The sequence below is a fragment of the Ornithorhynchus anatinus genome, chromosome 2, assembly GCF_004115215.2.
Source record: "Ornithorhynchus anatinus isolate Pmale09 chromosome 2, mOrnAna1.pri.v4, whole genome shotgun sequence".
In the NCBI taxonomy this organism is placed as follows: Eukaryota; Metazoa; Chordata; class Mammalia; order Monotremata; family Ornithorhynchidae; genus Ornithorhynchus; species Ornithorhynchus anatinus.
Window position 1 is genome coordinate 895,265 of NC_041729.1, and position 18,317 is coordinate 913,581.

The 18,317-nt window shown below is 55.0% G+C and overlaps 1 protein-coding gene across 1 annotated transcript; it reads left to right on the forward strand.

The window, feature by feature from the left end:
- The first annotated feature begins 907 nt into the window (after positions 1-907).
- TEDC2 (tubulin epsilon and delta complex 2) lies at positions 908-15,124 on the forward strand. The gene is made up of 10 exons (XM_029049206.1): positions 908-952; positions 4,124-4,222; positions 5,252-5,307; positions 5,759-6,491; positions 6,829-6,882; positions 7,574-7,658; positions 8,097-8,229; positions 9,003-9,101; positions 10,281-10,537; positions 14,875-15,124. The coding sequence occupies exons 1-10, from the start codon at positions 927-929 to the stop codon at positions 15,010-15,012; spliced, it is 1,680 nt and encodes a 559-aa protein (XP_028905039.1). The 5' UTR covers positions 908-926; the 3' UTR covers positions 15,013-15,124.
- The last annotated feature ends 3,193 nt before the right edge of the window (positions 15,125-18,317 follow it).

Consider the following 18,317-nt stretch of genomic DNA (forward strand, 5'->3'; position numbering starts at 1 on the left):
TAGAGCAAGAGGAGGGAGTAGGGGCGATGGGGAGGGGAGGAGGAGCAGAGGCAAAGGGTGGGGGTTCAGGCTAAGCGCTGGGGTAGATACAAGGTGAACAGGTTGTCCCACGTGGGGCTCACAGTTTTAATCTCCTTTTTACAGATGAGGTAAGTGAGGCACAGAGAAATGAAGTGGTTTGCCCAGGGTCACACAACAGACAAATGATGGGGGCCGGAGGGTGTTCCGGGCTTGGGTCGTCTCTATCTGTTGCAGAATTGCCCATTCCAAGCGCTTAGTCCAGTGCTCCGCACAGAGTAAGCCCTCAATTCATTCATTCAATAGTACTTATTGAGCGCTTACCATGTGCAGAGCACTGGACTAAGTGCTTGGAATTGATAAATGGGTAACGGAAACAGTCCCTGCCCTTTGACGGGCTTACAGTCTAATTGGGGAAGACGGACAGACAAGAACAATAGCAATAAATCAATACAATGGAATGAATGGATGGATGGATGGATGAATGAATGAATGGATGAATGAATGAATGAATGGGTCCCGGGCCTCGCCCAGGGTCCGTCCCCGGGCCGGCGCCAGGGCTCGGTGGCTCCCCCGCGTGGCCGCTCCTTCAATGCACCGCTGGCGTCTTCCGCCTAGCAACAGTCGCTAGGACGCCAGGTCCTGGCCGAGGCGTAGAGGACGCCCCCCGGAAAACTGGGGCGGCCCCGCATCCCCGCCCCGCCCCTCGGCCCGGTGGGGACGACGTCACGGAGACAGAGGGTCTGGGCTGGGGGGGGGGGCGGTGGGGCGGGTCGGAGGAGAGGGGCGGCGGGACCGGAGGGGAAGGGGGTGGAGTGCTGACAGGACCCGGAGGGGGGAGGGGCGCAGGCTTCCGGGCGCGCGTTCCCGCCGCTGGCGCCCGCCCGCGCCCTGCCGCCGCGCGCACCATGCTGCCCCACGCCTCCTCCCGCAGGTAAGCCCACCCCGGCCTCCCTGCATCACCCCGTATTCATTCAATCGGACGTACCGAGCGCCTACTGACCCGAGAAGCAGCGTGGCTCGGTGGAAACAGCCCGGGCTGGGGAGTCCCGGGTCATGGGTTCGAATCCCCCGCCTCTGCCACTTGTCATTCATTCATTCAAGCCTATTTAATGAATAGGCTTACTCCGTGCAGAGCACTGGACTGAGCGCTTGGAATGGACAAATTGGCAACAGAGACGGTCCCTGCCCTTTGACGGGCTTACACTTGGCAGCTGGGTGACTGTGGACAAGTCACTTCACTTCTCTGGACCTCAGCTCTCTCATCTGGAAAATGGGGATGAAGACTGCGAGCCTCACGTGGTACAACCTGATTACCCCTGTATCTCCCCCAGCGCTTAGAACAGTGTTTGGCACATAGTAAGCACTTAGCAAATGCCATCATTATTATTATTAAGTCACTTCACTTCTCAGGGCCTCAGTTCCCTCATCTGGAAAATGGGGATGAAGACCGTGAGCTCCACGTGGGACAACCTGATGACCTTGTATCTACCCCAGCACTTAGAACAGTGCTTGGCAGAGAGTAAGTGCTTAACGAAGACCAGCATTATTATTCTCTGGGCCTCAGTGGCCTATAATAATAATGGTGGTATTTGTTAAGCGCTTACTTGACTGACCCTATCCTTGAGAGTACAGTATACCAATATAACAACATTCTCTGCCCACAACGAGCTTACAATCTAGAGGGGGAGACAGACATTAAAGTTAATAAATAAAATAACAGATAAGTACCTAAGTGCTGTGGGGTTGGGAAGGTTAGGGTCCTTGAGGAACTCCCACAGTTAGGGAGTGGGAAGCAGAGGAGGAACTTGCAAAAGAGACTGAGAGGAGCAGCCAAGAGATAGGAGGAGAACCAAGAGAGGACAGTGTCAGTGAAATAATAATAATAATAATGGTATTTGTTAAGCACTTACTATGTGCCAGGCACTGTTCTAAGCACTGGGGTGGGTACAAGCAAATCAGGTGGGACACAATCCCTATTCCACAAAGGGTTCACAGTCTCAATCCCCATTTTATAGATGAGGTAACTGAGGCACAGAGAAGTGAAGTGACTTGCCAAAGGACATACAGCAGACAAATGGCCGAGCTGGGATTAGAACCCATGATCTTTTGACTCCCAGGCCCATGTTCTATCCATTATACCATGTTTCCAGGAGAAGGGAGTGGTCCATAATAATAATAATAATAATGTTGGTATTTAAGCGCTTACTACGTGCCAAGCACCGTTCTAAGTGCTGGGGTAGATACAGGGTGATCAGGTTGTCCCACGTAGGGCTCACAGTCTTCATCCCCATTTTACAGATGAGGTAACTGAGGGCCAGAGAAGGTAAGTGACTTGCCTAAGGTCACACAGCTGACAGGCAGCGGTGCCAGGATTAGAACCCATGACCTTTGACTCCCAAGCCCAGGCTCTTTCCATTGAGCCACACTGCTTCGCTGCTGCCACACCTCCATAGTGGCAAAGACAGCTGAGAGGTCAATGAGGTTTAGGATGGAATAGAGGCTGTTGGATTTGACAAGAAGAAGGTTATCGGTGACCCTTGAGAAGGCAGTTTCTCTGGAGTGAAGGGGCAATTTGGAGGAGGTTAAGGGGAGAACTGGAGGAGAGGAAGTGGAGGCCGCAGGTGTAGACAACTCGTCCAAGGAGTTTGGAGAGGGATGGTAGGTGGGATGGGGGGTGATACCTGGAGGGAGCCGTGAGGTTGAGGGAGGATTTTTTAGAATAGGGGAAACAAGAATATGTTTGAAAGCACTGGGGAAGAAGCCACCGGAACAGCTGAAGTTGGTCAGGGAGGGAAGAAGGGGTTGGGTGGGAGGAACAAGCATTTGGGTAAGGTGCAAAGAGTTGGGGCCTTTCTGGCCATTTCCTCCCCAGGCCTGGTCAGGATGTCAGTGCCCATGGCCCCGCCACACTATCATTCTTTCCAGCCTCTTCCTCCCTGAACCTGGACAGGAAGCAGCGTGGCTCAGTGGAAAGAGCCTGGGCTTCGGAGTCAGAGGTCATGAGTTCGACTCCCGGCTCTGCCACTTGTCAGCTGTGTGACTGTGGGCAAGTCACTTCACTTCTCTGTGCCTCAATTACCTCATCTTTAAAATGGGGATTAACTGTGAGCCTCACGTGGGACAACCTGATGACCCTGTATCTACCCCAGAGCTTCGAACAGTGCTCTGCACATAGTAAGCGCTTAACAAATACCAACATTATTATATCAGTACCCATGTCCCCACTACACTTTATCGTTCTCTCCAGCTTCTTCCTCCTCTGGCCTGGTCGGAATGTCTTTGCCTGTTGTTCTCGTTATACTATAACGTTCTTTCCGGCCTCTTCCGGATGTCAGTCCCATGCCTCCTGCTACACTGAGCATCTCCAAGGGCTGGGAGCCTGTCTTCTAACGAGTGTCTTTTTTTATGATTATTATTGGTATTTGCTAAGCACTTACTATGTGCCAGGCAGTGTACTAAGTGCTGGGGTAGATACAAGGAAATCAGGCTGGACACAGTCCATGTCTCATATGGGGTTCACAGCCTTAATCCTCATTTTACAGATGAGGTATTGGAGACACAGAGTGGTTGAGTGATTTGCCCAAGGTCACCCAGGAGACAAGTGGTAGAGCGGGATTAGAACCCAGGTCCTTCGGACTCCCTGGTCCCTGCCATATCCAGTAGGCCACGCTGCTTCTCAAGAAGATGCACTGCGTCATCCAGAAGCAGTGTGGCCTAAGGCAAGAGCACAGGGCTGGGAGTCAGGAGCTGGGTTCTAATGTCGCTCTGCAACTAGTTTGCTGTGTAACTGTAGCTGAGATACTTTGCTTTCTCTGAGCCTCCATTTCCCCATCTGTAAAATGGGGGCGGGGGGTGGTCAATCCTTGTTCTCCCTCCTCCTCAGACTGTGAGCCCCGGCTTGGATCTATATAGTAGGTGTTTAGCAGATGCCACAGTTAACGTTCCACCTGTCCAGCACAGTCCCAAGAGCTGAGTGCAAGCACTCTGCGCACTGGGGCCGTTCAGTAGGTGCCGGGGATGGTTGATGGGCAGGGGGGTGGGGGACGGGGCTGGGAGCAACGGCTGGGTGGACATGTGAAGTTGTCGGGGGTATTGTTGCCAGGATGATGGCCCTGCTTAACTGGATGCTTCAGGACTGCGCAGAGCAGGAGGAGAAGCTGGAGCGCAACCTGGCCCGATGCCGGACTCTCCTTCGGACCTGGTGAGTTAATTAATTGAATTAAATTACGGAGAGTACAGAGTACAATTTCCTCTCTCCCTAATCTGTTTTAATCTCTGTCTCCCCCTGTAGACTGTAAACTCTTTTTTTAATGGTGTTTCTTAAGTGCTCTCTATGTGTCAAACACTATTCTAAGTGCTGGGGGTTAATTAATTTGGACATAGTCCGGGTCCCACATGGGACTCTAAGTAGACTGTGTAAACTCTTGTGGGTGGGGATCACGTCTACCAACTCTATGTACTCTCTCAAGAGCTTAGGACAATGTTTTGAGCACAGTAAGACTCAATAAATACCCCTGATTGATGGGTTGATAAATAATAACAATAACAGTATTTGTTAAACACTATGTGCCCAGCACTGTACTAAGCACTGGGGTGGATACAACCAAAATGGGTTGGGCACAGTCCCTGTCCCACGTGGGGCTCACAGACTCGATCCCCATTGTACCAGTGAGGTACCCGAAGCCCAGAGAAGTGAAGTGACTTGTTCAAGGTCACGCAGCAGACAAGTGGCGGAGCCGGGATTAGAACCCATGGCCTTCTGACTCCCGGGCCCGTGCTGTATCCCCTATGCCATGCTGCTGCTCTACACACCATGTTGCTTCTCTGTGTAAAGATATGAACACAGGGGCGGTGGAGGTGGGATGAGTACCTAAGTATTTTGGGAGGGAGGACTCAAGTGCTTGGGTGATGCATTAGGGAAAGACCCTGGGCCTTCATAGTGAGGGCCGCTCTGATGGTTCTGTCATAACACCAGAGCTCAGCATACTGCGTGGCTCACAGTACACCATAAGTCGGTACCATCACTGTTAAGGTCTGTCGAACCCTCTAGACTGTAAGCTTGTGTGGGCAGAATACTCTCTGTATTCTCATTTCGCTGTATTGAATTCTCCCAAGTGCTCAGCACAGTGCTCTGCACACAGTTAGCACTCAATAAATATGATGGACCGACTGCTTGACTGACTGCTTGTTGTGTTTCTGCCTGCTGTCATGGGTCTCCTTCCGCCCACAGGGAGGTGTCCAGTTCAGACTGCCAGCATCTCGTCACCAGCGCAGAGCCGTGTCCTGGTGAGCCAGCCCACCTCCAAACCCCTCATCCCTGAGTCATTTATTCAGTTGTATTTATTGAGTGCTTACTGGGTGCAGAGTACTGTAGTAGGTGCTTGGGAGAGTACAATATAACAATAAACAGACCCATTCACTGCCCACTACAAGCTTACACTCCAGAGGGACAAACTAAGTCACTGAGGACCCCCAACGCTCCCTTCCTTGGCTCCGTTCCCTCCCAGCCGAGCCCCCCCGACCTGGGCATGGAGCCTTTCTGGGGACGGGTCGGTGTCGGACTGGGGCAGACCAGTCCCCGGGCACCGTCAGACCCAGGAACGCCCTGGGCTTCACCCTGCGTCCTGGCCCCGGGGGGAGGTTCTTGGGGAGGGGCAGCCCCCATACAGGCTTCCCAGAGGGTGGCTAGAAGCTGCTGGGGGCGGCTTCTATCCATAATGCCACGGGGATGTTCCAGACCAACCCGCCGCTGTGGCAGAGTCGAGTCCTTCGCCCGAGGAGCTCCGGGAGCTGGAGCTGCTGACCCGAGCCCTGGAAAAGGCCGCCCGAGTCCGACAGATCGCCACAGAGGCCAAGGAGCGAGAGCAAGGAGTGACGGGCCGAAAGTCTACCCCGCCAAACCCTCTTCCAGGGCCGCAGGGGGCGGCGGGCCAAAAGGCCACCCTGCCAACCCCTCTTTCGGGGCCACAGGGAGCAGCAGGCCGGAAGGCCGCCCCGCCAATCCCTCCCCCGGGGCTGCAGCGGGCAGTAGGCCGGAAGGTTGCCTCACTGGCCCCTCCCCTGGTGCTGCAGGAGCCCCCGCCTCTGCCCCAGTGGGACCACCCCAAGGCCATCTCCTACAGGCCCAAAGCCCCGTACAGGACGGACTCAGACAAGAAACGGGTTCGAAAGAGGGCCCCGGCTCTCCATCTTGGGGGTTTGGCTCCCAGGGACGCCTCCGGGCCACAAAGGGCGCCCGGGTCAGGACAGCCCACCCAATCACCGCCCTCCCTCCTGCCCAGCAAGGGCAAGGGAACCAGGGCCCCCCAGAAGGACACTGCTGGGAGCGGGTCCACGGCCCCCAGGCCCCAGCAGAGGGTGGGCAGTCTTCCCGGCTCTGTTCCGGACTGTGGCAGGACATGCGGATGCCAGGCGCCAGAATCTGCCGAGGGAAGGACGGTTCCAGGGGTCTTCACACTCCAGGAGAATGGGTAGGGTTCCCGGCCCTGGGCATTGGCAGGAGAAAGTAGGGAAACCACTTTAGTGCCCCTTTCCCCTGCCCTGACTGGTTCAGCACACACTGGGGTACAGAGCAACCTCTGGAGCTGCGTGTGCGGGCCTGGCCTGCTGCAGGTCTTGTCCTCCCATCCCTGACTGGCTTGCACTCTGTGGGGTGCAGGGGAACCCCCAGAGCTGTGAATGCAGTTCTGGCAGGAGAGCCCATGATTCTTTAACTCCCCGCTCCCATAGAGCCTGGGGGGGTGTTTTGCCGGGCCTGGGGATGCTTCTGTGGGGAGGTTCCCTGAGAAAGGCCTTCCCCTGTTGCAGAACTCGGCTGAAGCTGCCTCAGTCCTACAGGAAACTCTATGCCCAAAACACCAGGTGAGACCTGTCTGGGCCTGGGTCCCCACCCCCGCCGCTCTGACCACCGGGTCTGGAGGGGAAGCAGAGTCGGAGGGGGGGGACCTGGGACAGGTTGGGATGGGGGTATCAAAGGTGGGCGGGCTGGGGGAAGAGAAGCGGCTAGGTGAGCGGGAGCTGTGTCAGAGCTTGGTTCTGTCCAGGATCCCCATGAACAGGCATGGCAGAGTGCCCGCTGGGTGCTCGGCACTGAACTTGACATTTGGGGGGCTGCAACACAAGCAAGAACCAATTCGCCACCTGCTAGGGGCTTATGGATTCATGAGAGGCCTCAGGCTCTAACCACCCTGCCGGTATTTGCCGAGTCCTGGGGGAGCGGAGAGCACTGTGCTGGGCGCCCAAGGGGCAGGAGCCTTGGACTCAGCATTTTGGGTCTCCGTCTGAGTTTCCCAGAGTGCAACATGCAGCACCCACCAATTGCCCACACTGCCGGGGCCTCGGGGTTCTCGGTGCGTCTGCTGATGAGGCCATGTCCTCAGCTACTCACTTCTTATGGCCTCCAGACTCCTAGTTCGAGTGAGGCCTGTCCTCCCACAGGCCTACCATTTCTGTGCTTATGCTGGGGTGGGGGGAGGGTGTGCGGGTATGCATGGGCCACGTGTACATATCACAGTGTGTTGGTACGTGGCTGCCCGCCCGATGTCTCCCACAGCCTGTGGGCACAGAGCCAAGCCTGCCGGACCGAACCTGCCGCAGAGGAGGCGAGGAGGTGCTTCGTCGCCAAGATCCAAGCTACCGTATCCTTTCCCACAGCCCCCGCGGACCTGCCGGGGGGCAGCGGCAGGGCAGCCTGTACGTTTGGGGGACCCGAGCCCCGAGGAGGCCAGAGGGAGCCAGGGTAGTCCACCTGGGCCTCCACTCTTGAGGCGCCCTGTCTCCCAGGGTTCAGCAAGCCTAAAGTCTGCGATTGGAAATGACCACAGAGCCAACAACACTGGCCCGGCGCCCTTGCCACGAGACCTGTGTGCATGGGCTCCAAGCCCCGGGGAGCCTACCCTTCCCCGCCGAGCAGCAGTGAGGGTGGAGTGGTGGCACTAGAGGTCCTGGAAGCTCTGAACCTTCCGGTGGGGAGGGGGTTTTCTAAGGACCCGGTTCCTAGACCCCTGATCCAGGCTAGGGAGGTGGGGCGAGGGCACAGCCAGGCCTAAAGGTGACTTACCTTGACCCTGCCTCAGTTTGTGGCGCCGGGCTCGGTCCTCAGCCCCGGCCAGATCCTCAGCCCCGGCCAGATCTGGGAAGAGGTGCAGCTCCTGAGCGAGGCCTGCTGCCTGCTGGGCCGGCGTGTGGACGAGGTTGAGGCGTGTGTCGGTGAGGGGGCTTGGCCGGCCGCTACTGGGGGTCCAATCCCGACTGGGCCTTAGCCCCCGGGTCTGGGAGGTCAGATGGGCTCCCCCCGAACCTTGATCACCATTCCACAGGACCAGGACACGGTCATGAGATGAGTTGGGGAACTTCAGGGTTGGGGGCTGGGGCAGGGATTGGATGTCTTCCTTTCTCAGCCTGCCCTGAGACCACCTCCATGACAGCACTGTGCTCCCCCAGGTTTCTCCCCGCAACTTTGGGGCTCTGGTAGTAGTGGTGACCCGTACTGGTCGGTACCCACTGTGCACTGTGCTGAACGACACCCCCAGGCTGCATTTATTCATTCAGTGGTATTTACTGAGCACTTGCTGTGTGCAAAGCATTGTACTAAGTACTTGGAAGAGTACAATGTAACAATATACAGACACATTCCCTGCCCTCAACGAGCTTACAGTGAACTGTGCCGGACGACACCCACCGGATCCAGTGCACAGCTCTGAGCACACACTGAGGGCAGGGCACTGTGCTGAGTGTTTGGGAGAATGCAAGAGAAACCCGAGACACATTCCCTGCCCACGAGGAGCTTCCAGTCCAACAGGGAGAGGTCTGTGGCTGCCTCAGCTGAGCTCGCCTCTGCCCCGGCTCTGCTTCCTACGCAGAGGGCTGGGGCCCTTCTGCCCCACCCTCCGCCTGACTGGGGAGCCTCGAGAAGGGGGTGCAGGGAAGGGCGGCCCACGCGGGGTCAGAGTTCACCGGTTGTCCCCATCCCGTTCCTGCAGCTCCCGGCGAGGAGCCGGACCCCGTCAGCCTCCGGGCCCTGGAGCGGCTGGGAGCAGCGGTGGGAGGCTGTCTGCGACGGCTGGAGGAGCTGCGTCGAGGTACCGGAGGGGCATCGGGGGAGGGGGCCCGGGAGGACAAGTGGGGGTGGGGCTTGTGCAGCCGGGGGGGGGGGGCGGGTGTCCGGGATCAGGGAGTCGGAGGACGGGTGGAGCTGGAGCTTCTGGGAATCGTGCCCAGGCAGGCGAGGGGGCGGCAGCCCAGAGAAACAGAGAGCATCCGGGGGGCAGGAGGTGGGCTTAGCACAGCTCGGGTTCCAAAGGGCCGCAGGAGTCAGGAATGCTGCACAGGCACAAACGTACACCCACCCAAGGCCCTCACTGGAACTCACATACACAATATAAATCCACATCCTGGTACCCACAGCAGAGAGAGAGAGTGAGTGGGTGAACGTGCACACTCCTCCCCACCACACACAAGTGCACTGTTCCGGATTGACAGCTTTTCCCAGAATGCCCCAGAGTTGCCCTCTGTACTGACTCCAGAAGGTCTGTGAAAACCCCCTGCCCGTGGCAAACTCCCACCCGTAGGAATAATTATTATGGTATTGGTTAAGTGCTTACTATGTGCAAGTCACTGTTCTAAGTGCTGGGGTAGTTACAAGATAATTGGGTTGGACACAGTCCCTGACCCACACAGGGCTCCCAGTCTTAATCTCCATTTTACAGATGAGGGAACTGAGGCACAGAGAAGCGAAGTCACTAGCCCCAGATAACACAGCAGACAGGTGGTGGGGCTGGGATTAGAACCCATGACCCTCTGACTCCCAGGCTCGTGCTGTATCCACTAGGCCATACTGCTTCCCCAGCTGGGAATGGGGTCCTATAGCTCCTAAGGCCCGGCCGCAGGCAAAAGGGCTGGTCCACTCTCACTCTCTCACCCTTGATCCCCCTCTCCCCTTTCACCCCCTCAGGGACAGGGCTGGCACGGGGTCATGGGGGCCAGGAGGAAGGCTTTAGGGAAAGGACAGGCCCTCTCCGCCTCCCCTTTTGGAAGAAAAGGTCACGGGTGTCCCCGAGAGTCCCCCGGACTCCTCGGTAGCCTGAGGGCCGGCAAGTCGGGACAGCAAAAGTCAGGAGTGGCAGGGAGCTGTGGGCGCTGCTGGGTGCCGGGATCTCAGGCCCAAGGCTGCACGGGCTCCTGGAAGCCAGAGTCGGGCCCAGGGTTGTGGGTGCCGGTGACAAGCGACTGACTCGGGCCTACTCTTTGTCCCTCTGCAGGCATGGACCGTGGCCAGTGCCCACTGGTGGGTGAGGATGGTGGCCAGTGCTCCCCAGTGGCAGGCAAGGGTGGCAGGCAGTGTCCCCCGATGGCCAGCGACCTCTGTAGCTGTGCCCCCGTGGGAGCCGTGAGCTGCCCCAGCGCCCGGGCCCTGGCCGTCCCGCTGTTGACGTACTCCAGCGCCCGGGAGCTGCGGGAACTGGCGGCGCTGAGACTGCAGGTGGCAACCCTGACCCGACAGATCCACATCGAGAAGGTGAGTGCCCAGGCCACCTGGGCGCCCAGCAGTCCGGGGCCTCTCCTGGGGCCTCTGGCCGGGCCCTGGCCCTTACTGCCCCCATAATGGCGGAGAGCAACTGGGCAGCTAGTAGCCCTCTGATGGTCAATTTCAGTCAGTCAGTAATAGAGAAACAGCGGGGCATAGTGGATAGAGCCCAGGCCTGGGAGTCAGAAGGTCATGGGTTCTAATCCTCACTCTGCTATATATCTGCTGGGTGACCTTGGGCAAGTCACTTCACTTCCCTGTGCCTCAGTTACCTCATCTATAAAATGGAGATTGAGACTGAGAGTCCCAAGTGGGACCCAAACTGTCCAACCCAATTTGTATGTATCCACCCCAATGCTTAATATAGCACCTGGCACAAGTAAGCACGTCACAAATACCACAGTTATTATTATTATTACAGATAGAGCACCCACAGTATGCAGGGCACTGGACCGAGTGCTTGGAAGACAGGAAGAGAGAAGCTGTGTGGCCTAGTCAAGTCAGTCATATTTATTGAGCGCTTACTGGGTACAGAGCACTATACTAAGCGCTTGGGCGGGTATAATAAAACAAATACATTCCTTGCCCACCACGAGCTTACAGTCCAGTGGAGAGAGCACATACCTGGGAGTTACTGTGGGCAAGTCACTTAACTTCTCTGTGCCTCAGTTACCTCATCTGTAAAATGGGGATTAAGACTGTGAGCCCCACATGGGACAACCTGATTCCCCTGTGTCTACCCCAGCGCTTAGAACAGTGCTCTGAACATAGTAAGCGCTTAACAAATACCAACTTATTATTATTATTATTATTATTATTAAAAGACCTGGGTCCTCATCCCGGCTCTGCAACTTGCCTGCTATGTGACCTTGGGCAAGTCACTTCACTTCTCTGTGCCTCAGTTCCCTCATCTGTATTATGGGGATTAAGACTGTGAGCCCCATGTTGGGCATGAACTGTGTCCAACCTAATTATCTTATATCTTCCCCAGTGTTGAGGACAGTGCCGAGCACATAATAAGTGCTTAGCATATAACATACACACACACACATGTCCTTCTGTCCCTATGAAGCAGCGTGGCTTAGTGTAAAGAACCCGGGCTTGGGACTCAGAGGTCATGTGTTCTAATTCCAGCTCCGCCATTTGTCAGCTGTGTGACTTTGGCCAAGTCACTTAACTTCTCTGTGCCTCAGTTATTTCATCTGTAAAATAGTGATTAAGACTGTGAGCCCCATAGGGGACAACCTGATGACCTTGTATCCACCCCAGTGCTTAGAACAGTGCTTGGTACATAGTAAACACTTAACAAATACCATCATTATTATTATTATCATTATATAGACTTCCATCCTCGATTATTTACACTCCCATACCCATCTCCCCTTTGTCTTCTTTCCCCGTCTTGTGGTTTATTGCAGTGTCTGTCTTCCTCGCTGGAGGGCAGGGATCAGTCATATTTATTGAGCGCTCACTGTGTGCAAAGCTCTGTGCTTAGGAGAGTACAATGTGACAGACACATTCCCTGTTCACAACGAGACTACAAACTAGAGGGGGAGACAGACATTAATTCCATGGCTACAAAGTCTCCTGAATGCTCCCAAGCACTTTCCCAGTGCTCTATACGCGGCAGGCTCACAGTTAATAATAATAATAATAATGTTGGTATTTGTTAAGCGCTTACTATGTGCCGAGCACTGTTCTAAGCGCTGGGGTAGACATAGGGGAATCAGGTTGTCCCACGTGGGGCTCACAGTCTTAATTCCCATTTTACAGATGAGGGAACTGAGGCACAGAGAAGTTAAGTGACTTGCCCACAGTCACACAGCCGACAAGTGGCAGAGCTGGGATTCGAACTCATGAGCCCTGACTCCAAAGCCCGTGCTCTTTCCACTGAGCCACGTTGATACTGTTGATTGAGATACAAGACAAGATTGCTGCTGTCCCAGAGCTTACGGTCCAGGTATGGCAGGCAGATGGAATGAATACCCTGTGAGCTGTTGGAGCGGAAGGAATTTTCCACTGTAGACACACATGGCTTCAATCAGGGTCTCTTCTAGGACCAGCCACAAGTAAAACACGTAGAGTGCACGGGGTCTTTGTGGATTGGACCAGGAGTTTGAGAGTTTTTAAAGGCCAAACACTGCTAACTGCTGAGTCTCATGCAAGAGAATCATTTTGGATAATAATAATAATGTTGGTATTTGTTAAGCACTTACTATGTGCAGAGCACTGTTCTAAGCGCTGGGGTAGATACAGGGTAATCACGTTGTCCCACGTGAGGCTCACAGTCTTAATCCCCATTTTACAGATGAGGGACCTGAGGCCCAGAGAAGTTAAGTGACTTGCCCACAGTCACACAGCTGACAAGTGGCAAATCCGGGATTCGAACCCATGACCTTTGACTCCCAAGCCCAGGCTCTTTCCACTGAGCCACGCTGCTCCAGCCCTATCCCATACAAGGGCTCCTGATCCAAGAGAGGGAGGGAGGGCACGTGGCCTAGCAGGAAGAGAACGGGTCTGGGAGTCAGAGGATCTGGGTTCTAATCCCAACTCTGCTCCTTATCTGCCATATGGCCTGAGCAAGTTACTCAATTGCTCAGTGCTTCATTTCCCTCATCTGCAAAATGGGGATTCAATGCCTATTCTCCCTACTGCAGTGCCCCATACAGGACCTGATTACCTTGTGTCTGTCCCAGTGCATAGTAGAGTGCTTGGCATATAGTAAGCACTTAACAAATACCACAATCATTATTCCTATCATTATTATTAAATCTTATCCTTGCTTTATAGGTGGAAAAATCAATCAATTATGCCCTGCACACAGTAAGCGCTCAATAATACGACTGAATTCAATCAAAGGTGTTTATTGGGTTCTTAATATGTGCAGGGCATTGTACTAAGTTCTTGGTAGAGTACGTGAGGTTTTGTATTTTTTAATGGTATTTGTTAAGCTCTCACTATGTGCCAGGCATTGTACTAAGCGATGGGGTAGCTACAGGTTACTCTGTTGGACCCAGTCCCTGTCCCACAGAGGGCTCACAGTCTAAATCCCCATTTTACAGTTGAGGTAACTGAGGCACAGAGAAGTGAAGTGACTTGCCCACAGTCACACAGATGAGAAGCAGCGTGGCTTAGTGGGAAAAGCTTCTTGGAATCGTGCCCGGGCAGGTGAGGGGGGGACAGCCCAGGGAAACGGAGAATGGGGAGGGGACGGGGAGATGGACCTCCCAAGGGAAATGGAGAGTATCCGGGGGTCAGGAGGTGGGCTTCGCACCGGGTTCCAAAGGGCTGCAGGAATCAGGAATGCTGCACACACACAAACGTACACCCCCCAGGGCCTTCACTGGAACTCACATACACAATAAAAATCCACATCCTGGCACCCTGGGGGGCTGAGGAGAGAGAATGTAAATGAGAATGAGAATACTCCCCCACCACACACAAGTGCACTGTTCTGGATTGACAGCTTTGCCCAGAATGCCCAGAGTTGCCCTCTGTGGCAGGGCATTGTATTAAGTGTATGGGAGAGTGCAAGTTTTTTTTTTTTTTAATGGTATTTGTTAAGCACTCACTATGTGCCAGGCACTGTACTAAGCACTGGGGTAGATACAAGTTACTCTGTTGGACCCAATCCCTGTCCCACAGAGGACTCACAATCTAAATCCCTATTTTACAGTTGAGGAAACTGAGGCACAGAGAAGTGAAGTGACTTGCCCAAGGTCACACAGATGAGAAGCAGCGTGACTCAGTGGAAAGAGCAAGGGCTTGGGAGTCAGAGGTTGTGGGTTCTGATCCCGGCTCTGCCACTTGTCAGCCGTGTGACTTTGGGCAAGTCACTTCACTTCTCTGTGCCTCAGTTACCTTATCTGTAAAATGGGGATTAAGACTGTGAGCCCCACGTGGGACAACCTGATTACCTTATATCTCCCCCAGTGCTTAGAACAGTGCTTGGCACATAGCGCTTAACAAATACCATCATTATTATTATTTTCTAGACTGTGAGCCTGTTGTGGGCAGGGATTGTCTCTGCTGCTGAATTGTACTTCCCAAACCCTTAGTACAGTGCTCTACATACAATAAGCGCTCAATAAATACGACCGAACGAATGAATGAAAGTGGAGTGGGATTAGAACCCATGTCCCTCTGACTCCCAGGCCCTTGCCCTACCCATTAGGCCATGAGTTGATAAATATATTCCCTGATCACAAGGAGTTTACAGTCTAGAGGGGGAGAAGCTGAGGAAACTGGCTTTGCATGGGCCCAGGCACTGAGGCCCTCCTCTTCCCTCCCCGCTCCTCCCCTGAAGCTGTGTTGCCTGTCCCTTCCAGGTGCTGATGGCGGAGCTCCTTCCCCTGCTCGAGTCCCGATGGCCCCAGGAGCCCGGGCTATATCGGGCAGCGCATACACAGCTCTGTGACGGGGGCCGGCGCTTCCCCGTGCTGCTCTGGGATGACCCGCCCGACTGATCCCCGGACCGGACACCATCCTCCCTCCCAACCCGTGGGTGAAGCTGCCGCCGGCAACCGCCCCTGAAAGGACCTCACCCCCGCCCCAAAATAAACGAGAATGTTCAGTTTCCTCGCTGTCTCTGCCTACCTTCATCTCTGTCCAGGAACCCTGGCCTTTGCCCAGAATCTCCACCACCCAGGCCGACTCCCCGTCCCCGCCCGGCAGTGGGCCCAGACCCCAGATTGGGTGGGAGTGGGGACACTGCTGCAGGACGGAGGGTCTTTTCTGCAGGTGCCAGTTTGGAGCAAGATCCCTTCATTAAAAGAGAATGAGTCCCAGGGGCTCATTGCCAGGCTCTCCTCTGCTTCTCTTCTTCAGAGGGGGGGCGCGGGGCCTGGGGTGGTGGTGTCAGTGCCCCTGTACCCTACTGAACTCTTGGGAAGGTAATATCAAGTTAATAGACAGGATCCCTGTCCATCCAGAGCTTACAGGCTTAACAGGGGGAGACAAAAGGTAGAGAAGATTGTGTGCACATAGCACAACATACACACCATGAAGGGATGGACTGAGAGTGGCCAAAGGGCTGTGACTCTGCTTTTGGTGGGTGATCTGCTGGCAGTGGGCCGGTCGTGAGGACTGCCCTCAGGCCGAGGGGGATGACGGACAAAGGGCCAGGAGTCTCGTATTGGTGTGTCTGGAGAATCCTCTGGCACTGGGGTGGCCAATAGGTCTAGGACCCCATCCCCCAAGTCACCAGGAAACTCGTTCCTCTCTCCCAGCTTCCCACTCCGGGTCTGGGTGACCTCTGCTCTCACTGCCTCCCGCGGGTCCGGACAGGTCAGCGGGGGAGGTGGAGGCCCCGGACAGGTCAGCGGGGGAGGCCTCGGATGACCACGCTAGGCACATGGTGGCACGAGACGGCCTCGGGCCACACGAGCAGGGGATAGCCCTGGCAGCTGCAGGGGCAGGAGGGGGTCTCACCCAAACGCTAAGTACAGTGCTCTGCACATAGTAAGTGCAGTAAATGGTGATGATGATGGTATTTGTGAAGCGCTTACTACTGACTAACCGACTGATGTCCACTGGCAACGCCCTGGGCCTGGGCTCGCTCCCCACTGGGAGCCCTAGAAGCCAGAATCCACTAGATGGCACCCACATGTCCGGGCTGACTCTGTGGTGGCCGCCTGATGTCCAGCCGGTCTGCCTTCCGTCCGGCACCAGCTCGGCCTCAAGACACACTCGAGTGTCCAGTCTCCCCCTCACTCCCACCGTTCAGATGCAGCATCCCTTGTTCAGGTGACCTGGATTCGATCCTTACTCTTCCACTCGCTGGCTGTGTGACGTTGGGCAAGTTGCTTCACTTCTCTGGGCCTCATAATAAGAATTATGGTACTTGTTAAGCGCTTACTATCTGCCAAGCACTGTTCCCAGGGCTGGGGGAGATGCAAGGTAATGAGGATGTCCCTCGTGGGCTCACACTTTTAATCCCCATATTGCAGATAATAATAATGTTGGTATTTGTTAAGCGCTTACTATGTGCAGAGCACTGTTCTAAGTGCTCGAGTAGATACAGGGTAATCAGGTTGTCCCACGTGAGGCTCACAGTCTTAATCCCCATTTTACAGAGGAGGGAACTGAGGCACAGAGAAGTTAAGTGACTTGCCCAGTCACACAGCTGACAAGTGGCAGAGCAGGGATGAGCTAATTGACACACAGAGAAGTTAAGTGACTTGCCCAAGGTCACGTGGCAGACAAATGCTGGAGCCTGGATTAGAACCCATGTCCTCTGACTCCCAAACCCAGGCTCTTTCCACTAAGCCACGCTGCCTCATCTGTTCTTGGGGGCTCAATACCTGTTCTCCCTCCCTCCTAGACTATAAGTCCCTTATGCGATAGGGTCCTGTGCCTGATTTGATGATCTTGTACCAACCCCAGTACTTAGTACAGTGCCCGACCCATAGTAAGCACTTAGTAAATGCTACTATTATTATCATGTTTGGTGCACTAAACCATCTGGGCCAAACTGACGATGGAGAATGTCGTGTTGAGTTCTGGGGCCTGGGCCCTTTAGGTTAGGAGACGGCAATATCAAATGTGAGGGTGGCTTTTGTACTCTAGAATCCCCAAGCTTCTGCTGCTCTAGAGTTAGTCTGGCCCAATCGCAGGATGCTCAGGGAGCACGGAGCAGCGTGGGTGGGCCAGCAGGGAAGCATAAATTCCTCGGTGTTTGCCCGCCGGGGATCCCGACCCTGGGAACCCCCATCCCTTGGAGGCAGCCAGAAGATAGGGAGGATTAACCCATTAACTGATGTATACTTCACGCAAGCCAATCGGGGAAACTGAGGCAGATCATGGCCCTCCCTGAGGAGGCCAGCCCAGGAGCGGAAAGGGCACGGATCAGCCCCGAAGGATCTCAGGTGGCATGCGGTGGGCAGGAGAGGCAGCTAATCCCAAATGGACTGTGTTCCCCCAACCCCAATGCCAGCCCCAAATCTGGTCAGCCTCCCAGCCACCTCCTGGGCATGCCCAGGCTGACTTTCTGGATGGAGCCCAGCCTCAGTCCATGACTGGATCTGGGGATTTGATTGAACACCTATAACTGGCCTTATACTCGTCCTGCTGCTTGAGAATATTTTAATGTCGGGGAACGTGATTTGTACTTTTGGTGCGTCTGTTCAAATGCTTGGTCACAGTGCCCTGCAGCCAGTGGATGCTCAGCACTGTGCAGTGTAGTTAGTGGACACTCAGCACAGTGCACTAGAGCCAGTGGGTACTCAGTCCCAGGGACAGGGAAGCAGCATGGCCTAGTGGATAGAGCACGGGCCAGGGAGTCAGAAAACGCTGGGATCTACTCCCGGCTCGGCCTCTTGTCTACCGTGTGACCTTAGGCAAGTCACTTCACTTGTCTGTGCCTCAGTTCGCTCGTCCCTGAAACGGGGTTTAAGATTTGTGATCTCTGTGTGGAACGGGGACTGTGTCCAACCAGATTATCTTGTATCTACCCCAGTGCTTAGTACAGTGTCTGGCCCATAGTAAGCGCTTAACAAACACCATTAACAACAACAAAGTGTAGTGGGCACCCAGCACAGTGTGCTACAGATAGTAGGTGCTCAGTTCCGGGCAGTGTGGTTAGTGGTCACCCGGGCGCCTGGTGCGGTGCCGTGTCGACGCTCAGTACGGTACCCGGCAGTCATTGGACGGTCGGTAAATCCCATCCCCGCTACTAGTTTCCCCAGGCTCCCCGTCTCCTCAGCTTTGACCCTGGGAGGGGCTGGGTTGTTTTTCCATAGGGGAGGAGGAGGGGGGAAATAGGGCAGGACTC